General features: G+C 46.1%; 1 protein-coding gene across 1 annotated transcript in view; it reads left to right on the forward strand.

The window, feature by feature from the left end:
* ARID3A (AT-rich interaction domain 3A) overlaps positions 1 to 17,324 on the forward strand; it is a gene marked incomplete at its 5' end in the record, with an annotated part of 82,713 nt that overhangs the window by 40,863 nt on the left and 24,526 nt on the right. The window contains one exon of the mRNA XM_044685335.1: positions 10,978 to 11,050. Within this exon, the coding sequence (XP_044541270.1) occupies positions 10,978 to 11,050 (73 nt within the window). The remainder of the gene's footprint in view (positions 1 to 10,977; positions 11,051 to 17,324) is intronic.

Consider the following 17,324-nt stretch of genomic DNA (forward strand, 5'->3'; position numbering starts at 1 on the left):
CCCCCCCCCGGGCAACAGGAACCAGGATCCCAAATTCATTGAGGGCCTCTGATTCCAGAGCCTTTGTGGGAGAACTAGGGGCCATGAAGAAAGGGTCAGAATAGAAGACATCGTTGGAAAATGGGAACATCAACATTCACAGCTAGGAAAGACCAGGGAACCTCTATTGGTACCCAGCTAGAGGAGGAGGTTGATTTTATTTTTAAAGTGTTATGGTTGCCTTTTGGGTTTGGTGTCCTACGTGTTTGTGGAAAAGCCCTTCGCTTGGGCCAAAGAGATCTAATAATTCAACAGAATTGGTCGATCCATTCCATGGCACTCAAGACATCTCATAACTTGCCACCCCCTGCCTCTCCAACAAAAGGAAGGACTTCTCTTCTTCCCAGGCCACCCTGGGCCATTCTCATTTCAGACCACTTGATTTCACTTTATCGCTTTAATCAAGTTCACTTCATTGAGATAAAGGCTTCCTTGGTTTGACGTCCATCCCTCTTCACTTGTTCCTAGGAGTTCACCCATGCTTTTCTGAATCCGAGGGAGGGAACTTGGAAATACAAGATGGCAGAGCAAAATAGAGAATGTTGGCCCAGGACAGTTCTTCCTAGAATATTGTCAATCAATAAACATTTATTAAGCATCTTCAATGGGTCAGTCACTCTGCTAAGCATTGATAAGACAAAGAACAGCCCAAGGCAGCCCCTGCCCTGGAAGAGCTTCTAGTCTAATGGAGGGAGACAACAGAGGCAGACAAGTTCTAGATCTGCAGCTTGGATAGAACTGAAGAGCAGAGGGGAGATGCTAGCATTAATGGAGATTGGGGGTACAGCTGGGTAGCATAATGGATAGAGCACCAGGCTTGGAGCTGGAGGGCCCGAAGCCAAATTTGGCTCCAGACACTTCCTGGCTCTGTGACCCTGGGCAAATCTCTTACCTTATTGCTTTTTTTTTTTTCTCAGAAATGATACTAAGAACCAAGTGGAATTGCTTTTCAGTTCCAGGAGCGGGGAGGGAAAAGGAAAGGGAGACAACCATGGGGGAAAAAAAAGAAAAGAAAAGAAAGGAAGGAAGAGAGAAAGAAGGAAAGAGAAAAAAAGAATACTGAGAAGGCAAGGGGGCTTTTGGGGGGTTTGTTTTTTTAAAAGGAGGTTAGGAAAAGCAAAAGTTTCCTGTAGAAGGTAGGATTTTGTGAGATAAGGAGAGACCACATCCCAGCATAGGAGACCCTCCAGGGAGAATGCCTAGAGATTGGAGATGATGGAGGGTTTTGTGGAAGAAACTGTATTTATTTTTTAATTTTTAATTTTTGAAACATTTTTCCATGGTTACCTGATTCATGTTCTCTCCCTCCCCTCTTTCCAACCCCCTCCCGGAGCTGACAAGCAATTCCACTGGATTATACATGTGTTATCACTTGATAACTATTGGAAGGAACTTTAAAGGAGGTCAGTGCCACCTGATGGAAGACTATGTTAGAAGACTGGAGTCCTCTGTAGCCTCCCTCTCTCCCTGTCTTGGATTATATCTTGGATTTATCCATGAGTATATGAATTCCATTCCCTCCCCTGTACTATAAAATTGCAGAGTGATGGGGCCATGCTCTTTTTTTTTTCTACCCCCTAGGGCCTAGCACCGTGCCTCAAACATAGGAAATCCTAATAAAAGTTGGATGAATTGAATAGACATAGAACCTAGGATATTGGCCATGGATAGGATTTTATTTTTTAGTTGTTGGGTTTTTTTTTTAAACTTTCATCTTTCATCTTAGAATCAATACTGTGTATTGGTTCTAAGGCAGAAGAGTGGTAAGGGCTAGGCAAAAGGGGGTTAAGTGGCTTGCCCAAGAAGTGTCTGAGGCCCGATTTGAACCCAGCATCTCCTGTCTCTAGGCCTGACTCTCCATCCCCTGAGCCACTCAGCTGCCCCCCTGGATGGGATTTGGAACAAGAGGATGTAGACTAGTGGGCACTTGTCACTTCATTTTATAGAAGAGAAAGCTGAAGGTCTAGGGGAGGCCAAGAGCTGGCCATACCAGGGCTAGAGCCCACTTTCCTGGATCCGTCCCCCTGAGAAGCCCCCTTTCTGGGAGGCTGGGAGGGGACCAGGGAGAGGTGCCTCCAGGGGCTGGCTGTCCAGCTCATAAAGCTGGCACATCCTTTACTGCCTTCTGTTTTAGTGGCTGTTTCTCCTGACCTTCGGGCTGCCTCCCCAGAAGCCTTTTCCCATGGCCGGCCCAGCGGGGCCTTTGACCATTTTGGCTTTATAGCTCCTCTTTCAACACAGCTGCTTTCTAGCTCCGGCCATTGATGTCTGATAACAGCCCCCTCACTGAGCACTTAACTGCTTACCGGAAGGCAGTTGGAGAGGCCCCCTTCCCCCCCAGATCCAGACTCAGACACTCTGCCTTTTAGACCCGAGGCCCCCACCCCCTTCCCTTTCTTCCCAAAGCTCCAGCCATCTTAGTACCATTAGAGAAACTTAGAGTCAAAGGGAGACCTTCGAGGTCATCCGGGCCAAACCCACCGTTTCCAGATTCGTCTCCATTCGGGAAGCTTCTCGTCATTGCCCGCTAGGTGCCAGCCCCAGTGCCCACTCCCAGGACCCCAAAGAGAAAAACAGAATCCTCCCGGGCCTCCCAAACGCTTCCACCCTCCAGGGCAGGGAAACAGCTCGTGTGAAGAGAGTCACTTCCATTTCACCATTGAAAGGGGAAGCCCCCAAAACTAGGACGAATCAGGGAAGACCTCCTATAGGAGTTGACAACTGAGCTGAGCCTTTGTGGGAGTCAGGAGGGAAGTCTATTTCAGGAATGAGAATAAGGAATATCTTTGCAACAGCATGGAAGCTGGAGATGGACTGTTGGGTTCTGGCAACAACAGGGGGACCAGTTTATCTGGAATGGCCGGTATGAGAGGGGTTCATGGGAAATGAGTCAGGAATGATAAATTGGAATCAAATTGTAAAGAGTTTTAAATAAAGCCTACGATACCTCTACGCTATCCCCTCTGCCCAACCCCCAGTTTGGAAATTTTCTGTTCTAAAGATATAAATATGTATATTCATATTTATAGAAATGTATATATATGAATATTTATGTAAATACAAATATATAAAGGGATATATCCCTTTAAGATTTACAAAGCACTTGTACATATGTTAAATAATTTGAACGTCACAGCATCCCTCTGAGGTAGGTACTATTATTGTCCTCATTTTACAGAGGAGGAAACTGAGGCAGGCAAGGAATTGAGCAACCTGCCCAGGGTCACACAGCTAGAGAAATGTCTGAGACCAGATTTGTTGGCAGCCTGAACTGGGCAGTGACCATTCAAGAGCTGACAGTAGGGGTCAAAGAGTCGAGAGATTTTAGAGCTAGAATTACCAAACCTTGGGAGGGAGTTAAGAAGGGAGGACGACTGTGAGATTGCAAACCTGGGTGCCTGGAAGCATGGTCTTACACTTGACAGGAATAGGGAAGTTTCTTCACAAGAGGGGCCTGGAGAGAGGTAATCACTTACTCAATATCACTCCATGAATCATTAGCTGAGCTAGACTTCGTTTTCATCAGATTTCAAAGATCCAAGGAAGTGGGTCTCAGAGCCTAGAATCTAGGTTCTTAGAGCTTAAAGGGACTTTCAGATCATCTCATCTAACTCCTTTTACAGACAAGGAAACTGAGGCCTAGAGAGGGGAGGTGATTTGCCTGAGATCACTTAAGTCATGGGCAAAAATGCTGAGCCTCCTGAAACTTAGGCCTTCCCACTATTAGCCCAGGGATGTTTCTACTTCCTTGCATCATTGAATAGATTGAGGCAAAGTACAGGTCTCCTAGAACCCTGAATAGAAACACAAAACATCAGATTTTAGTCTATTAATAAAGCCCACCATCGTTCCTAAGGACTTCTGACCATGACTCCTCCATCCACACAGGCAGGTGGGTCAAGTTTTACCCACTGAATTTTGAGGTCAAGTCAACTAAGCTGAAATTTTTAAAAGAAGAAAAGATGGTGGGACCAGGAAGATGAGGGATCTAGGATGGTAGAACCAGAAAGATGAGGGATCTAGGATGTTGGAACCAGAAAGATGAGGGATCTAAGATGGTGGAACCAGAAAGATGAGGGATCTAGGATGGTGGAACCAGAAAGATGAGGGATCTCAAGGCCCCACAGTACTAGAATCAGTCCATGGGATCAGAAATAGAATCAGTCCATAGGATCATGATGGAAGGGACATGAGAGGCCATCAAGCCCAATTCCTACATTTTACGGATTGGGAAACTAAGGTCCAAGGAGATTAATCATAAGCCACTGAAGCAGAATTTGAAATAGGGTCTTCACACTCCAGAGTGAGCAGTACGCCCATAATCTAGTTTAAGGAACTGGAGATTTTTAGCCTGGAGAAGAGAAGGCTTGGGGAGATGGGGGTAGAGAATGGAGGTGAGTGTGGGGAAGATGGTAGATGTCTTTAAGTATTTTGAAGAGCTTGTCATATGGAATAGGAATTAAGCTTGTTTGATTTGGTGCTTGCAGGCAGAACTAGGAGCAGTAGTGGGAAGACACAGGTAAGCAGATTTGGAGTTTATATATAAGGAAAAGCTTCAAAAAATAATAATTTCAGAAGTTCCAATGAAAAGGGTTCCCCCTTCCTTGCTGGTCATCGAGTGAAGGTAGAATGATCATTTGTCTCAATTGTCATTGATGGGGATCTTACTTTAGGAAAGGATTGAACAAAGTGCCCTCTGACACCTGTTACTAGAGCCAGATTTGGCATCAAGAAGATATAGGTTCAAATTATGCATTTGATCCTTATAGTAATCCTCTGAGGAAGGTGCTATTATTATCCCCATTTTATAGAGGTAAAAAACTGTCTAGCTATGTGACTTTAGGCCGGTTACTCTCTGAGCCTGAAGTTTCCTGACTTGGAGGAGAGGGCTGGACTTAGATGAAGTCGAAGGCCCCTCTAGCCTCAAATGGAAATCTCTCATCCAGATCTTGTGATTCATTCTTTGATTATAAGATTCAGCTTCTGAGCCGAATCCTAGATTTGACTGGGATGATGGGGAGACTGCTACTTTTCCCTGGGCCTTGCTTCCCTGACCCCTCCTAGGCCTCAGGGCAGTCATGCTGCAGTTACCTTGGGCTATTAAAGGTAGAAGAGAAAATGGAATATTAGAGACTGGAAAGGATCCTCAAGATCTTATGGTCTAACTCCCTCCTTTTCTTCTTTGGGAAACTGAGAACCTGGTTGACCAGAGCCATACCATAAATTAGTGACTGAGATTGGGCTAGGACCTAAGGGTCCTGGTGCCCACTTCTTCTGGAGTCTGGGGTTAGTATTCTTTCCCCTGCACTGTGATGGGTGTACCTTTTCCTGGATTGGGGGAAGGAAAGAAACTGCTTCATGGGAAATACAGGTCTTGGGAGGACCCTTAGAATGTAGAAGGGATAAGAGGAGCTTTAGGACCCAGAATGTCAGAGCTGGGAGGGAGCTTAGAACAAAGAATGTCAGAGCTGGGAGGGAGCTTAGAACAGAGAATGTCAGAGCTGGGAGGGTTCTTAGAACAGAGAATGCCAGAGCTGGGAGAGTCCTTAGAACAGAGAATGTCAGAACTGGGAGGACCCTTAGAACAGAGAATGTCAGAGCTAGGAGGGAGCTTAGAACAGAGAATGTCAGAGCTGGGAGGGAGCTTAGAACAGAGAATGTCAGAGCTGGGAGGGTTCTTAGAACAGAGAATGTCAGAGCTGGGAGGGAGCTTAGAACAGAGAATGTCAGAGGTGGGAGGTCCTTTGGAACACAGGATGTTAGTACTGGGAAGGTCTGCAGAGTGGCAGAGCTGGGAGGGCCTTAGAATATCTAAAGGAGGTTCCTCACTTTACAGGAAAAGTAGACCTTGATGTTGCTTTTACTATTGGTCACAATCATTTGGGCACTGGGGAAAGGGGAGGGAGAGCAGTGGAGTTGGGGAAGAAAAAAAGGAAACTCAAGGGAGGGAGAGAAAAGGAGGGGAAAGTCTTAGTAGAGGAGCCAAACCCTAGGGGAGACCAATGTCCATGTGTCTGTGTGAGTGGGGGAGATGGACAGACAGAGCTCCCTGTTCTAAGGTGGTCAATACAGGCATCAAGGGGTCCTGGCTGTGAGACAGTGAACTGGAATTAGGTCCCTGGATTCGTTCAATGAAACAACTGTCTTCATCCTCTCACTGGCAGTTGTTCAAGGTGGCCACTGAGGAAAGCCACAGCCCAGAGGCCTGGGAGCGTGCCCGAGGCCAGCCTCAGGTGCCCTACTCTACGCCAGGTGGTTCAGTGAGGGCTGGGAGTAAGGGCCTCTCTAGGGCAATGTCAGAATGTCTGTGATCTGCTGCAGAGCCAGTTAGAACCTCCTGCCAGTGTGTGCCGCCCCCGCCCCCCCCATCTCCTCATCCAGCTCAAAGGACCCCTGCCTGGCCCCCAGCCCCAAGAGAACAGAGCTGGGGCCCAGACAGTCCCCAGGGGGGCAGGTGAGGAGCTCCCCACCACCATCACAAGGGCCCCAGGAGCGTTTATCCGGAAACAGTCTGTGGTTTATTTGTTCAGATAATTAATTCATCTTAATTGGTGTCTGGGTGTTTGTGCAGATTTCTGGCCAAAGGCAAGGACCTGGTTTACTTTCTAACTAGTCTTCCTGCAGAGATGGGGAGAGGGTGAAAGGAGGGAGGGAAAAACAAGAGGGAATGAGAGAGAAGACAGAGAGGAGGGAGTGGAAGGAACAAGGAGCCAACAAAAAACCAGGAGGGAAGGAGAGAGAAGGGAGGGAGGGAAAGGGAAAAACTAGAATAGAAAGAGGGAAAAGGGTGGGGGTGGGGGAAGAGACCGAAAGCAGGGCAGGCAGAGAAAGGAAGAGACCCAAGGGCAAAGAATTAGGGAAAGAGAGGGGAGAGAAGGAAGGAAAAGAGAAGAGGAGACACACAAGGAAAGGGGAAAGAGGATGGGCGAGCCGGCCCAAGGGAGACCAAGTGTCTGTGTATCCATTAGAGTGAGAGACGGACAGACAGACAGACCGACTGTATGCCTTCCAAGGAGCTGGGCTGACTCCTTGTAGAAGTGCAGAGGGCAGTGACCCTTGACCAAGGAGAACTTGAGGTGATTGTCCCCCTCATCTGGATCTGTAGTGCCACGTGCGTGGGGGGCGCAGTTAAGGACCCTGACCTGCTCCAGCCCTTGGTCTCCCTTCAGGTCCACAAGGCCAGTCTGTCAGTGTGCTGGGCAGGAGGGCCTGATGACCTCAGTCCTGAAGGACTTCCCAGGAAGGGCCTCGGGGCCTGGGATGAGGCTAGGCTGAACCCACCTCCACCACCTTCCCACCCCCGAAAAAGGCAATGTGGTGGATGTTTGCCTCCCCACACTGGGCCCATAAATCAGGCAGGAATGTGGGGCTGCCACAGGCTGGCGCTGGGTGTGGTCCACAGACAAAAGCCTGACAAGGTTGGAGGTGGAGCTGGGGACCCTGGGCCTAGGCCCCACATAGATCTTCTTGTCAGGCCTCAAGACAGCATCCCCCCTTCCCCCATCCATGTGGGGCCTCAGCGTTGCTTACTTCTCCAAATCCAGTAGATTTACAGATGGAGAAGGATGTATAAATCGTAGTGGGGGACTCGATTAGGATTTTGCTCTTGGGAGGAAGGAGCCATGATACAATCATTGGGCCACAGAGAGCTAGAAGGGATCTTAAAGTCTATCTAGTCCAACCCCTTCATTTTACATATTTAGAAACTGAGACCCACAGAGGTTGAAGGACTTATATCAGGTTAAACAAGTAATAACAGATGGGATTTGAACTCATGTTCCTTGTCTCTAAATCTAATATCCTTCCTAAAAGGAAGGAGTTATACAAGATGGTTTATAAGGGCCTTTCTAGCTCTGACCTTCTGTGTTTGAAAGCTCTCCCAGCTCTAACAGGATCTGTTCTAAGGATTCTCCCAGTTCTGTCATTCTGGGTTCTAAGGGCTCTCTCAGTTCTGTCATTCTCTGTCCTAAGGGCCCTCCCAGCTCCAACATTCTGGAGGTCATTGTCTTCCAGCTCTGACATGCTGGGTTCTAAGGGCTCTTCCAGCTCTGACATTCTGGGTTCTAATTGCTCTTCCAGCTCTGTCATTCTGGGTCCTAAGGACTCTTCCAGCTCTGTCATTCTAGGTTCTAATTGCTCTTCCAGCTCTGTCATTCTGGGTTCTAAGGACTCTTCCAGCTCTGTCATTCTGGGTTCTAAGGACTCTTCCAGCTCTGTCATTCTGGGTCCTAAGGGGCTCTTCCAGCTCTGACATTCTGGGTCCTAAGGGGCTCTTCCAGCTCTGACATTCTGGGTTCTAAGGGCCTTCCCAACTCTTAACAATCTGGGTTCTAAGGGCCCTTCTAGTTGCTAAAATTTAATGTTCTCCATTCCCTCAGTACCTTTCCAGGGCCCCACGTCAAGCTTGTGCTCATTTGGATTCCTAGGAATCTTGGGATCTGTACCCAGAAGGTCAAAAACTGTGAAGCTTATTGGGCTATTGCCTGTTAATAGAATCAGGGAATTTTGGAGCTATAAAGCCACGTAGAACATGAGGGTGAGGAAATTCTGTCAGTATCAGAGGTAGAAGAGACCTTATCAACCAGCTAGATGACTTCCCTCATTATAGACATAAAGGACCTGAGGCCCAGAGAAGGGTGGGGACTTATCCAAGAGCTTACGTATACACTTGTGCACCCAGGCAGGCTGTAGTAATGTACTTCCTTTATCCTAGTCTGGTCTTCCACCATCAACTGGAGTGGTAGCCTAGGATCCTCTGGACTTAATGACAGGCTCCCCCTGCCCCCCGCCCTGGGTCTGCCTGCCCGCCCACCAGCTCCTGGGGAGGTTTAATTATTGGTTTCAATATTTGTCTCCTCTCTCCATCTTCTCCACCGCGCCCCCCCCCTCCTGTTTTGAGTCCAAACTGCATTCCTGAGTGTTTAATCTAAAAGCCTGGTATTTGCTTCATCCCTCCTTCCCCCCACTCCCCAAACACCCCCTCCCCTTCCTCTCTGATTCCTCTCTAATTATCTCTGCCTCATCTACCAGCCCAGGAGCTCAGAGCCTCATGGTTTCTGGGAAGGGAGGGAGGGCTTCTACTCTTGTCTTGGAGCCTTGGCACAATAGACAGTGCTCTGGGCTTAAATGAGCTCTTGGGTTCCCTTTCCAGCTCCACCATACCTTAACGGATGGTAATCAACCCAAGGGTTTTTCTTTTCACAGTTCATCCGGGGCCCCTCCATCTGCCCCACAAATTTATTTGCAAACCCAGGCAGGATTTCTTTACCCAGAGAGTGTGAAGCCATCTTCCTTACTTTGCCAAATGGACCTCCAGGCACTCCCAGCTCTAGCATCTTTTGGACTTGTGAAATTCAACATGTCCAAACCAGAACTCATTATCTGCCCCCCAATCCCACTCCAGGCCTTTCTACTTGCTAACTTTCCTATTACTGTTGAAGGTCTCAACCAACTTCTCCATCAGCCAGAGCTGGCAACCTCTAGGTATCAGCCTCAAGTCCCTCACAATCACCCCACGTAGGCAAAGCCTGTCTGTCCTCAGACTTGTCATTTCTGCCTTGGCTAATCTCTCGTGTCCCTCCTTTGTCTCTTCTGATACTGCCAGCACTCCAGTCCAGGCCCTTATCCCTGCACCCCTGGACTGTTGCAGTAGCCCACTGGTGGGTCTGCCTGCCTCAAGGCTCTCCCCACTCCAGGCCACCCTCTAATCCAGATGATCTCCCTAGAGCCCAAGTCTGTCCATATCAAACCTGGCTTCCCCCTCCAGCAAACTCTGGTGGCTCCTTGTCACCTCCAGGAGCAAATGCAAATCCTTTGTTTGTTGTTCTAAGTCCCCATCACTGCCACCTTTCTGGTCTTCTTATACCTTCCACCCCACTACATACTTTATAAGCCAGCTTACAGGGGCCTGTTTGCTGTTCCTCCCACAGGGCACTCATCTCCAGACCCGCTCCCTTTGTCCTGCCTCTCCTCCATACTCAGAATGCATCTCCCTCTTCATCTCTACCCTCTGGCTACTCTGGCTTCCTTCATAATTCATCTCAACCTTCTTCTTCTTTTTTTTAAACCCTTTTGTCTTAAAATCAAAATTAAGTATCAGGTCCAAGGCAGATGAGTAGCAAGGGTTATGCAGTTGAGGTTAATTGACTTACCTAGGATCACAAAGCTAGGAAGTGTCTCAGGTCAGATTTGAACTCAGGACTTCCCATCTGGAGGCATGGCTCTCTAGCCAGTATATTACCACCTGCCCTCAACTCACCCTTCTACAAGAGGCCTTCCCTGGCTCTCTTCAATGCTAATGCCTTCCTTCTGAGATTACCTTCCATTTACTTTGTATGTGTCTTCTGTGAACATTGTGTGATTTGCCTGCTGTATTGCATTTATTATTAGTAATAATAATAATAGCTAATTTTTAAGTAGTACTTAACTGTGTGCCCTACACTATTCTAAGCACTTTACAATCATTTTCTCATTTGGTCTTCACCATAACCCTGAGAGGTAGGTGCTATAATTATTCCTATTTTATAGTTGAAGAAACTGAAGCAGACAGAGGTCAAGAGACTTGCCCAGGGTGATACAGCTAGTAAATGTCAATGGCCATATTTGAACTCAGATCTTCCTGACTCCAGGCTCAGCACTTTATCCACAGTACTGGCTCTCTGCCCCTATAAGTCCATAAGCTCCTTAAAGGCAGAGACTGTCTTTTTGCCTTTCTGGCACCCTTGGTGCCTAACACAATGCTGTGCACAAAATAAATGTGGTTGGCTGCCCTCTCCCTCTCCTTCCTGTGAACCCCCAAGATCTGCAAATTTGGAGGGAGGGGAAGAGTGGCAAACGAGAGGCCCAGGAATAGTGGAGCAGAGTGGGGAGGGAAGGGCCCCATGTCTGTCTCAGTTCCTCATACCTTAGTAACCCTGTCTCCCCTCTTTTTTTGCACAGCTATATGAACTGGACGGGGACCCCAAGAGAAAAGAATTCCTGGATGACCTCTTCAGCTTCATGCAGAAACGAGGTAAACAGTTTCTCCTACCTTGGGGAGGAGAGCAGAGGCTAGGAGGAAATCATCTGTGCTCAGGATCTCATTCCCCCAGTAGGTTTGATCTATCTTAATAGGAGTCCTAGGAGTGAGAGCACCAAATGCCCATACTGTGGCATTTGAAGGTTTACAAAAGCCCTTTCCCTCCCAAACACTATAGAAACTAGCAAAAATATTATGATATCTATGAGGATAGGTATTATTAGCCCATTTTTACCCATTAGAAAGCTGAAATGATTTAAAATGAACTGACTTGCCATGGTTGTGCAACTGGATGGTGAGGAAAATAGAAGTTCCTTGAGGGCAGAAACGGATTTCAACAATCAACTCCCATTTATTTTTTGTTTTTTGTTTTTTTTTTTTAACCCTTACCTTCTGTCTTAGAATTATTGGTTTGAAGGCAGAAGAGCGATAAGGGCTAAGCAACTGGGGTTATGACTTGCCCAGGGTTACTCAGAATTAGGATATGTCTAAGGTTGTATTCAAACCCAAGACTTCCTGTCCCCAAGCTTAGCACTCTAGCTGCTCCTCAAGCCACATTTATTATGCGATATGCTAGGCTCTAGGGGTTACAAAGAAGGGGAGGGGAGAAGGCACTTTCTTTTATTATAAGTACTTGTTGAATCATATTGAAGAGTATATCCTTTCAAACAACAAACCAACACCAGAACAGTTTAGCTGAGACCGGCAGGGCAGCCGAGAGGTCAAAATCTTGTGGATAAAAGGAACCCAGGAGACCTGCTTTTTCTCAGATAAACAGAGAGGTTGGTGGCCCCAGGCTTCTTGATGGTGAGATTTTCTCCATGTGGGAGCCCAGGCTTTACATGCAAGAGGAAGGAGTCAGGGAAGAGTTTGAGTAAACTCCAAATGTCCTTCCAAATCTGCCTCACCCACGGTCACCCCACCATCTTTTTTTCTTAAGATTATAGGTCTGAAGTTAGAAAGGACCACAGAAGTCTTCTCAACCAACTTTTATTTTCCAGATGAGATAACTGAGATTTAGTAATGGTTCAGTGACTTGCCAAAGGTCATCAGAGACAGGATTGGTATGCGTGTGTGCGTGTGTGTGTGTGTGTGTGTGTGTGTGTGTGTGTGTGTGTGTCTGTGAGGGGTCCCACTGAACCCCAGTGAGATTTCTACAATTATTTCCCTTCTGTGGTCAAATCTAGAGGGTATTGTGACTTCTCCTAGTAACTATCACCGAGTCTGGATGCTAAGGGTTCCCAACAGTGCTTCAAAGGCTGCCCCTTCTCCTTTAAACCAGAGGCTGGGAGGAGCCAGAGGACAGATGGCAAAAGGGGAAAGCACTGGGAATGAGGCCTCCCTGGAGAGGCAGCGTGGGTGGAGGGTTCAGATGACTGAGCTGTTAATTGGTCAGGCTAGGTCACTGATTGGAACACCTCGGAAAGGCCGAGGAGTCCTGGCCCCCTACACTCAGGAGAGCCAGAGGAAGGAGGAGATATGGGGGTTTGGGTCTATTCAAATGAGCCCTTCGTTACCCCAAACCTGACTCGGGGACCTGAAGTGGGAAGAGCAAACAGTTTGGTTTCCCCATTGCAGAAATATCTATCTACCTCTTGGGGGTGTCCAAAAGGCCCCCAGGACATGGTCAGTTAGACAGTACCTACCTCCATAGGTAGATGTCTGTAGCTCCTGTATGTATACCATCCCTTTTTTTTTTTTTAAACTCTTGTACTTCGGTGTATTGTCTCATAGGTGGAAGATTGGTAAGGGTGGGCAATGGGGGTCAAGTGACTTGCCCAGGGTCACACAGCTGGGAAGTGGCTGAGGCCAGGTTTGAACCTAGGACCTCCTGTCTCTAGGCCTGACTCTCACTCCACTGAGCTACCCAGCTGCCCCTATCCCTTTGTTTTTGATGAAGTTTCTGTTTGGGGGGAAGGGAGACAATGTGATTCCGTGTAAAGGCTGCTGTATTTGGAGCCACAGGATTTGGGTTCAAATCCTGGCCCTGCCACTTTATACTGGGTGATTTGGGGTTGTATTACTTGGCTTCTTTGTAAAATGAGTGGTTTAGACTCAATGACCTTTGAGGTCCTTTCTAGCCCTAAATTGGATTGTATAATACCTTATGGGTCTCCCTTTAAACCCCCTCCCCCACTTAAAAAAAAAAAAAAGATGAATTGTCCTAAGCAGGGGTGGGTGGCCCAGGGTGGGGGAGGGGAGACTTAATGATCATAGATTCCCATCTGTGTTTACCAAGGGGCAGAGAGGGAGGAGGTCGGCCCAAGTGTGCAGTGGGAGAGATCGGATTCCCAGAGAAGGCAGATGGTCTGAATGTGGACAGGACTGCCTGGAGTGGGTGGAGGACAGAAGCTGAATTTTCTCTAAATAATGGGTTATGTAGAGTCCCAAAGTGGCAGAACTTAGAAGGCCCTTGGAAAAGAGAGTGTCAGAGCTGGGAGGACCCTTAGAACAGAGAATGTCAGAGCTGGGAGGGAGCTTAGAACAGAGAATGTCAGAGCTGGGAGAGACCTTAGAACAGAGAATGTCAGAGCTGGGAGGGAGCTTAGAACAGAGAATGTCAGAGCTGGGGGGCCCTTAGAACAGAGAATGTCAGAGCTGGGGGGACCCTTAGAACAGGGAATGTTAGAGCTGGGAGGACCCTTAGAACAGAGAATGTCAGAGCTAGGAAGGGCCTTAGAATACAGGCTATCAGAGCTGGGGAGACCCTTAGAATACAGGCTATCAAAACTGTGAGAGTCCTTGGAAATAAAGAATGTTAAAGGTGGGAGAAATCTTAGAACATAGACAGGTGGTGCTTGGAGTCCTCAAAGACTTATCTAGTCCAACTATTTTACTTTACAGATGGGGAAACTGAGACTTGGAAACAGGGTAGAGATTTTCTCACAGTCACATTATTAGTAGTGGCAGGTTTCCAGTCTTAACTGCATTATATTGACCCTCTCTGTGGGGGAACTTTTACCTAAAGATTCACTTCTAAAGGATTGCTACCCTGGGGCAGATGTTTGAGGAGTTATCTTCACAGGCCTTTAGGGTTAGTCACAGGGTAGTAGACCTTTGGAGTTAGAAGAGAACTTTAGATATACATTGTCACAGAGAACATAGAATGTCAGTCAGATTGCTCCTTCAAGCCTATGGATTCCTGCAAAATTCCACTAAATCTCATGTTTGAAAATGTGTTTAAAGTCTCTCATAGTCTTGATCTAGCCCAAAGTTTCTTTTTCTTCTTTTTCACATTTAATTGTTATTTTATTGTTTCTTAATTACATATAAAGAAAAAATTTTCAACATTCTTTTAAAAATTTGAATCCATATTCTCTCCCTCCTGCCTTCTCTCTCTTGTCCCATCCTTAAGAAGATAAGCAATATAATATAGTTCATACATCATGTGAAACATTTCTATATTAGCCAAGTTGCAAAAGAAAATATAGGCTAGAAAAAAGCAAGAATAATAAAGTTAAAAAAAATGTGCTGCAGTCTACATTCAGACTCCATCCAGACTTTCTCTAGAGGTTGATAACATTTTTCATCGTGAGTCCTTCTGCATTGTCTTGAGTTTTTTTATTGCTGAAAATAGCTAAGTCATTTACGGTTTATCATCATGACAAAATTGCTATTACTGTGTACAATAACCATCTGGTTATGCTCATTTCAATTTGTATCAGTTCATATAAGTCTTCCCAGGATTTTCTGAAAGCATCCTATTCATCATTTATTTTTTTTTTCTTTTCTTATTTCTAAACCCTTACCTTCCATCTTAAGAATCGATACTAAGTATTAATTCCATGGCAGAAGAGCAGTAAGGGCTAGACAAATGGGGGTTAAGTGACTTGCTCAAGATCACACAGCTAGGAAGTGTCTGAGTTCAAATTTGAACCCAGATCCTCCTGACTCCAAGCTTAGTGCCCTATCCAGTGAGCCACCCAGCTGCCCCTATTGCTCATCATTTCTTATAGCACAATAAGTGCTATAAGTCATGTGCCACACTTTGCCCAACTGTTCCACAATCAATGGACTTCTCAATTTCCAGTTCTTTGCCACCACAAAAAGAGCATCTATCAATATTTTTGTTCATATAAGTCCTTTGATCTCTTTGGGATACAAATCTAGTAATGGTATTGCTGAATCAAAGGGTTTGCACAATTTTATAGCCCTTTGTAGCCCAGAGTTTATTAACCCTTGCTTTTTTAATATTTTGGTGACTTGAGTGTGGTAGAATAATTGCTTTCCTTTGCAATAACTCTATGTATTTCATTTTATACATTTAAAATATTATTGTGGGGCTCACTGGATTGAGAGCCAGGCCTAGAGATGGCAGGTCCTGGGTTCAAATGTAGTCTTAGACATTTCACAGACCTGGGCAAGTCACTTAATCCCCATTGCCTAGCCTCTTCTGCCTTGGAACCAGTATGTAGTAGTGATTCTAAGATAGAAGTTAAGGATTAAAAAGAAAAAAAAGTATTTATAGTCTTCATCAGACTGCCAAAGGGATCCCAGGACTGAAAAAAAATGTTAAGAACCCGTTCTCAAAGACTATTTTCCTCCTTTTTAAAAAAACCATTTTTTTATCAATAAGCATTTATTTTCATTCCTTCACACCACCTTCCACCAACTGAAAAAGAAAAAGAAAAAGAAACCCTTTAAAACAGTTATGCATATTCAAGCAACAAATGTCCCTCTTTTTTACACACACATCCCGCAACTAAACCTCTGTGTCCTATTCTGTACCCCAATACTACCACCTGGTAGAAGGAGGGTAGCCTGCTTTACCATTGGTCCCCCCCAAATCATTCCAAACTGTCTTTCCTGACTCATTCCAAATTGCTGCTCCTCGAGAGGTCTCCTTTCCTTCCAAGCTGGCTTTCTTACTGTCCCCAATACACAACATTCCATGGTCTTCCTTTGCCCTAACTGGAAGGACTGGAATTCTCTCACTCCTTCTTTCCTGCAGGTGAGATAGTGTGGCCTAACCCATTTCTAGCCCATGCTCATTATGTAACCAGGACTAAATGACTGAAACTCTCAGGGCTCTAGAGAAGTAACTCTCAGTCTATAGATTGCAGAGAAGGTGCTCATCGGCATTGGTAGAGGGAATTTCCTCCCTTGGGAGTTCTCTATACCATTGAAACAACATCCTATCAGAGCAGCCAGGTGCCAGGCCTGAAGCCTGGAGGCCTCAGACCCTTCCTAGCTATGTAACCCTGAGCAAGTCACTTAATCCCCATTGCCTAGTCTTTACTGCTCTTCTGTCTAGAAACCAATATACAGTGTTGATTCTAAGATGGAAGATAAGGGAGAAAGGAAGGAAAGAAAAAGGAAAGCCCTGTATTTGTATCTTCTTATCTATGTATAAAAGAAAGAAGGAAATGAGGGGAAGGAAGGAAGGAAGGAAGGAAGGAAGGAAGGAAGGAAGGAAGGAAGGAAGGAAGGAAGGAAGGAAGGAAGGAAGGAAGGAAAAAGGAAAGAGCATTCATTCCCTGTATTTGTATCTACTTATCTGTGTATAGAAGAAAGAAGGAAAGAAAGAACATCCTGTTCCTTATATTTGTATCTGCTTATCTGTTTTCATATTGTTATGGTCCTCTCTCCCTCAAATGAAATACAAGCTTATTGAGGGTAGAAATGGTTCCTTTTTTCCCAGTTTCCCTAGGACCTAGCACACTATTCTGTTAACCTGAATTGAATGGAAAGGGGCATTGGGGTTTCTGGGGCTAGATCCTTCTTCCTCCCTCTCTCCCTAATCCCCCTTAGTCCTGGATTTGAAAACAGAAGACTTGGCTTCTTGATATCTCTGGGGTCTCAATTTGTTGTTGTTACTTGGTCATTTTCAGTCGTGTCAGACTCTTCCTGACCCCATTTGGAGTTTTCTTGGCAGAGACACTAGAGTGGTTTGCCATTTCCTTCTTCAGCTCATTTGACATATAAGGAAATTGAGGCACAGGGGATTGTGCAGCTTGCTCAAAGTCATACAGCAAGTGAGGGTCTGAGATCAGATTTGAATTCCAGAAGATGAATCTTCCTGACTCCAGGCCTGGTGCTTTATCCACTGTGCCAGCTAACTGCCTCAGTTTACCCAAGGAAGGGTTTGGATTAGGTGATCTCTGTGGTCCATTCCAGATCTCATCCTAGGATCCTCCAAGACCCAGCTCATGTGCTTCCTTTTCCTCATTGGGGCTTCTTGCAGTCTAGAGACTCTCTGTATCCCTCATTTGTCCCTTATCTCCTTTTGCCTTGTTCAAAGGACATTTGTGTCCTTGCCTTATCTGAA

The sequence above is a fragment of the Gracilinanus agilis genome, chromosome 1, assembly GCF_016433145.1.
Source record: "Gracilinanus agilis isolate LMUSP501 chromosome 1, AgileGrace, whole genome shotgun sequence".
Taxonomy (NCBI): Eukaryota; Metazoa; Chordata; class Mammalia; order Didelphimorphia; family Didelphidae; genus Gracilinanus; species Gracilinanus agilis.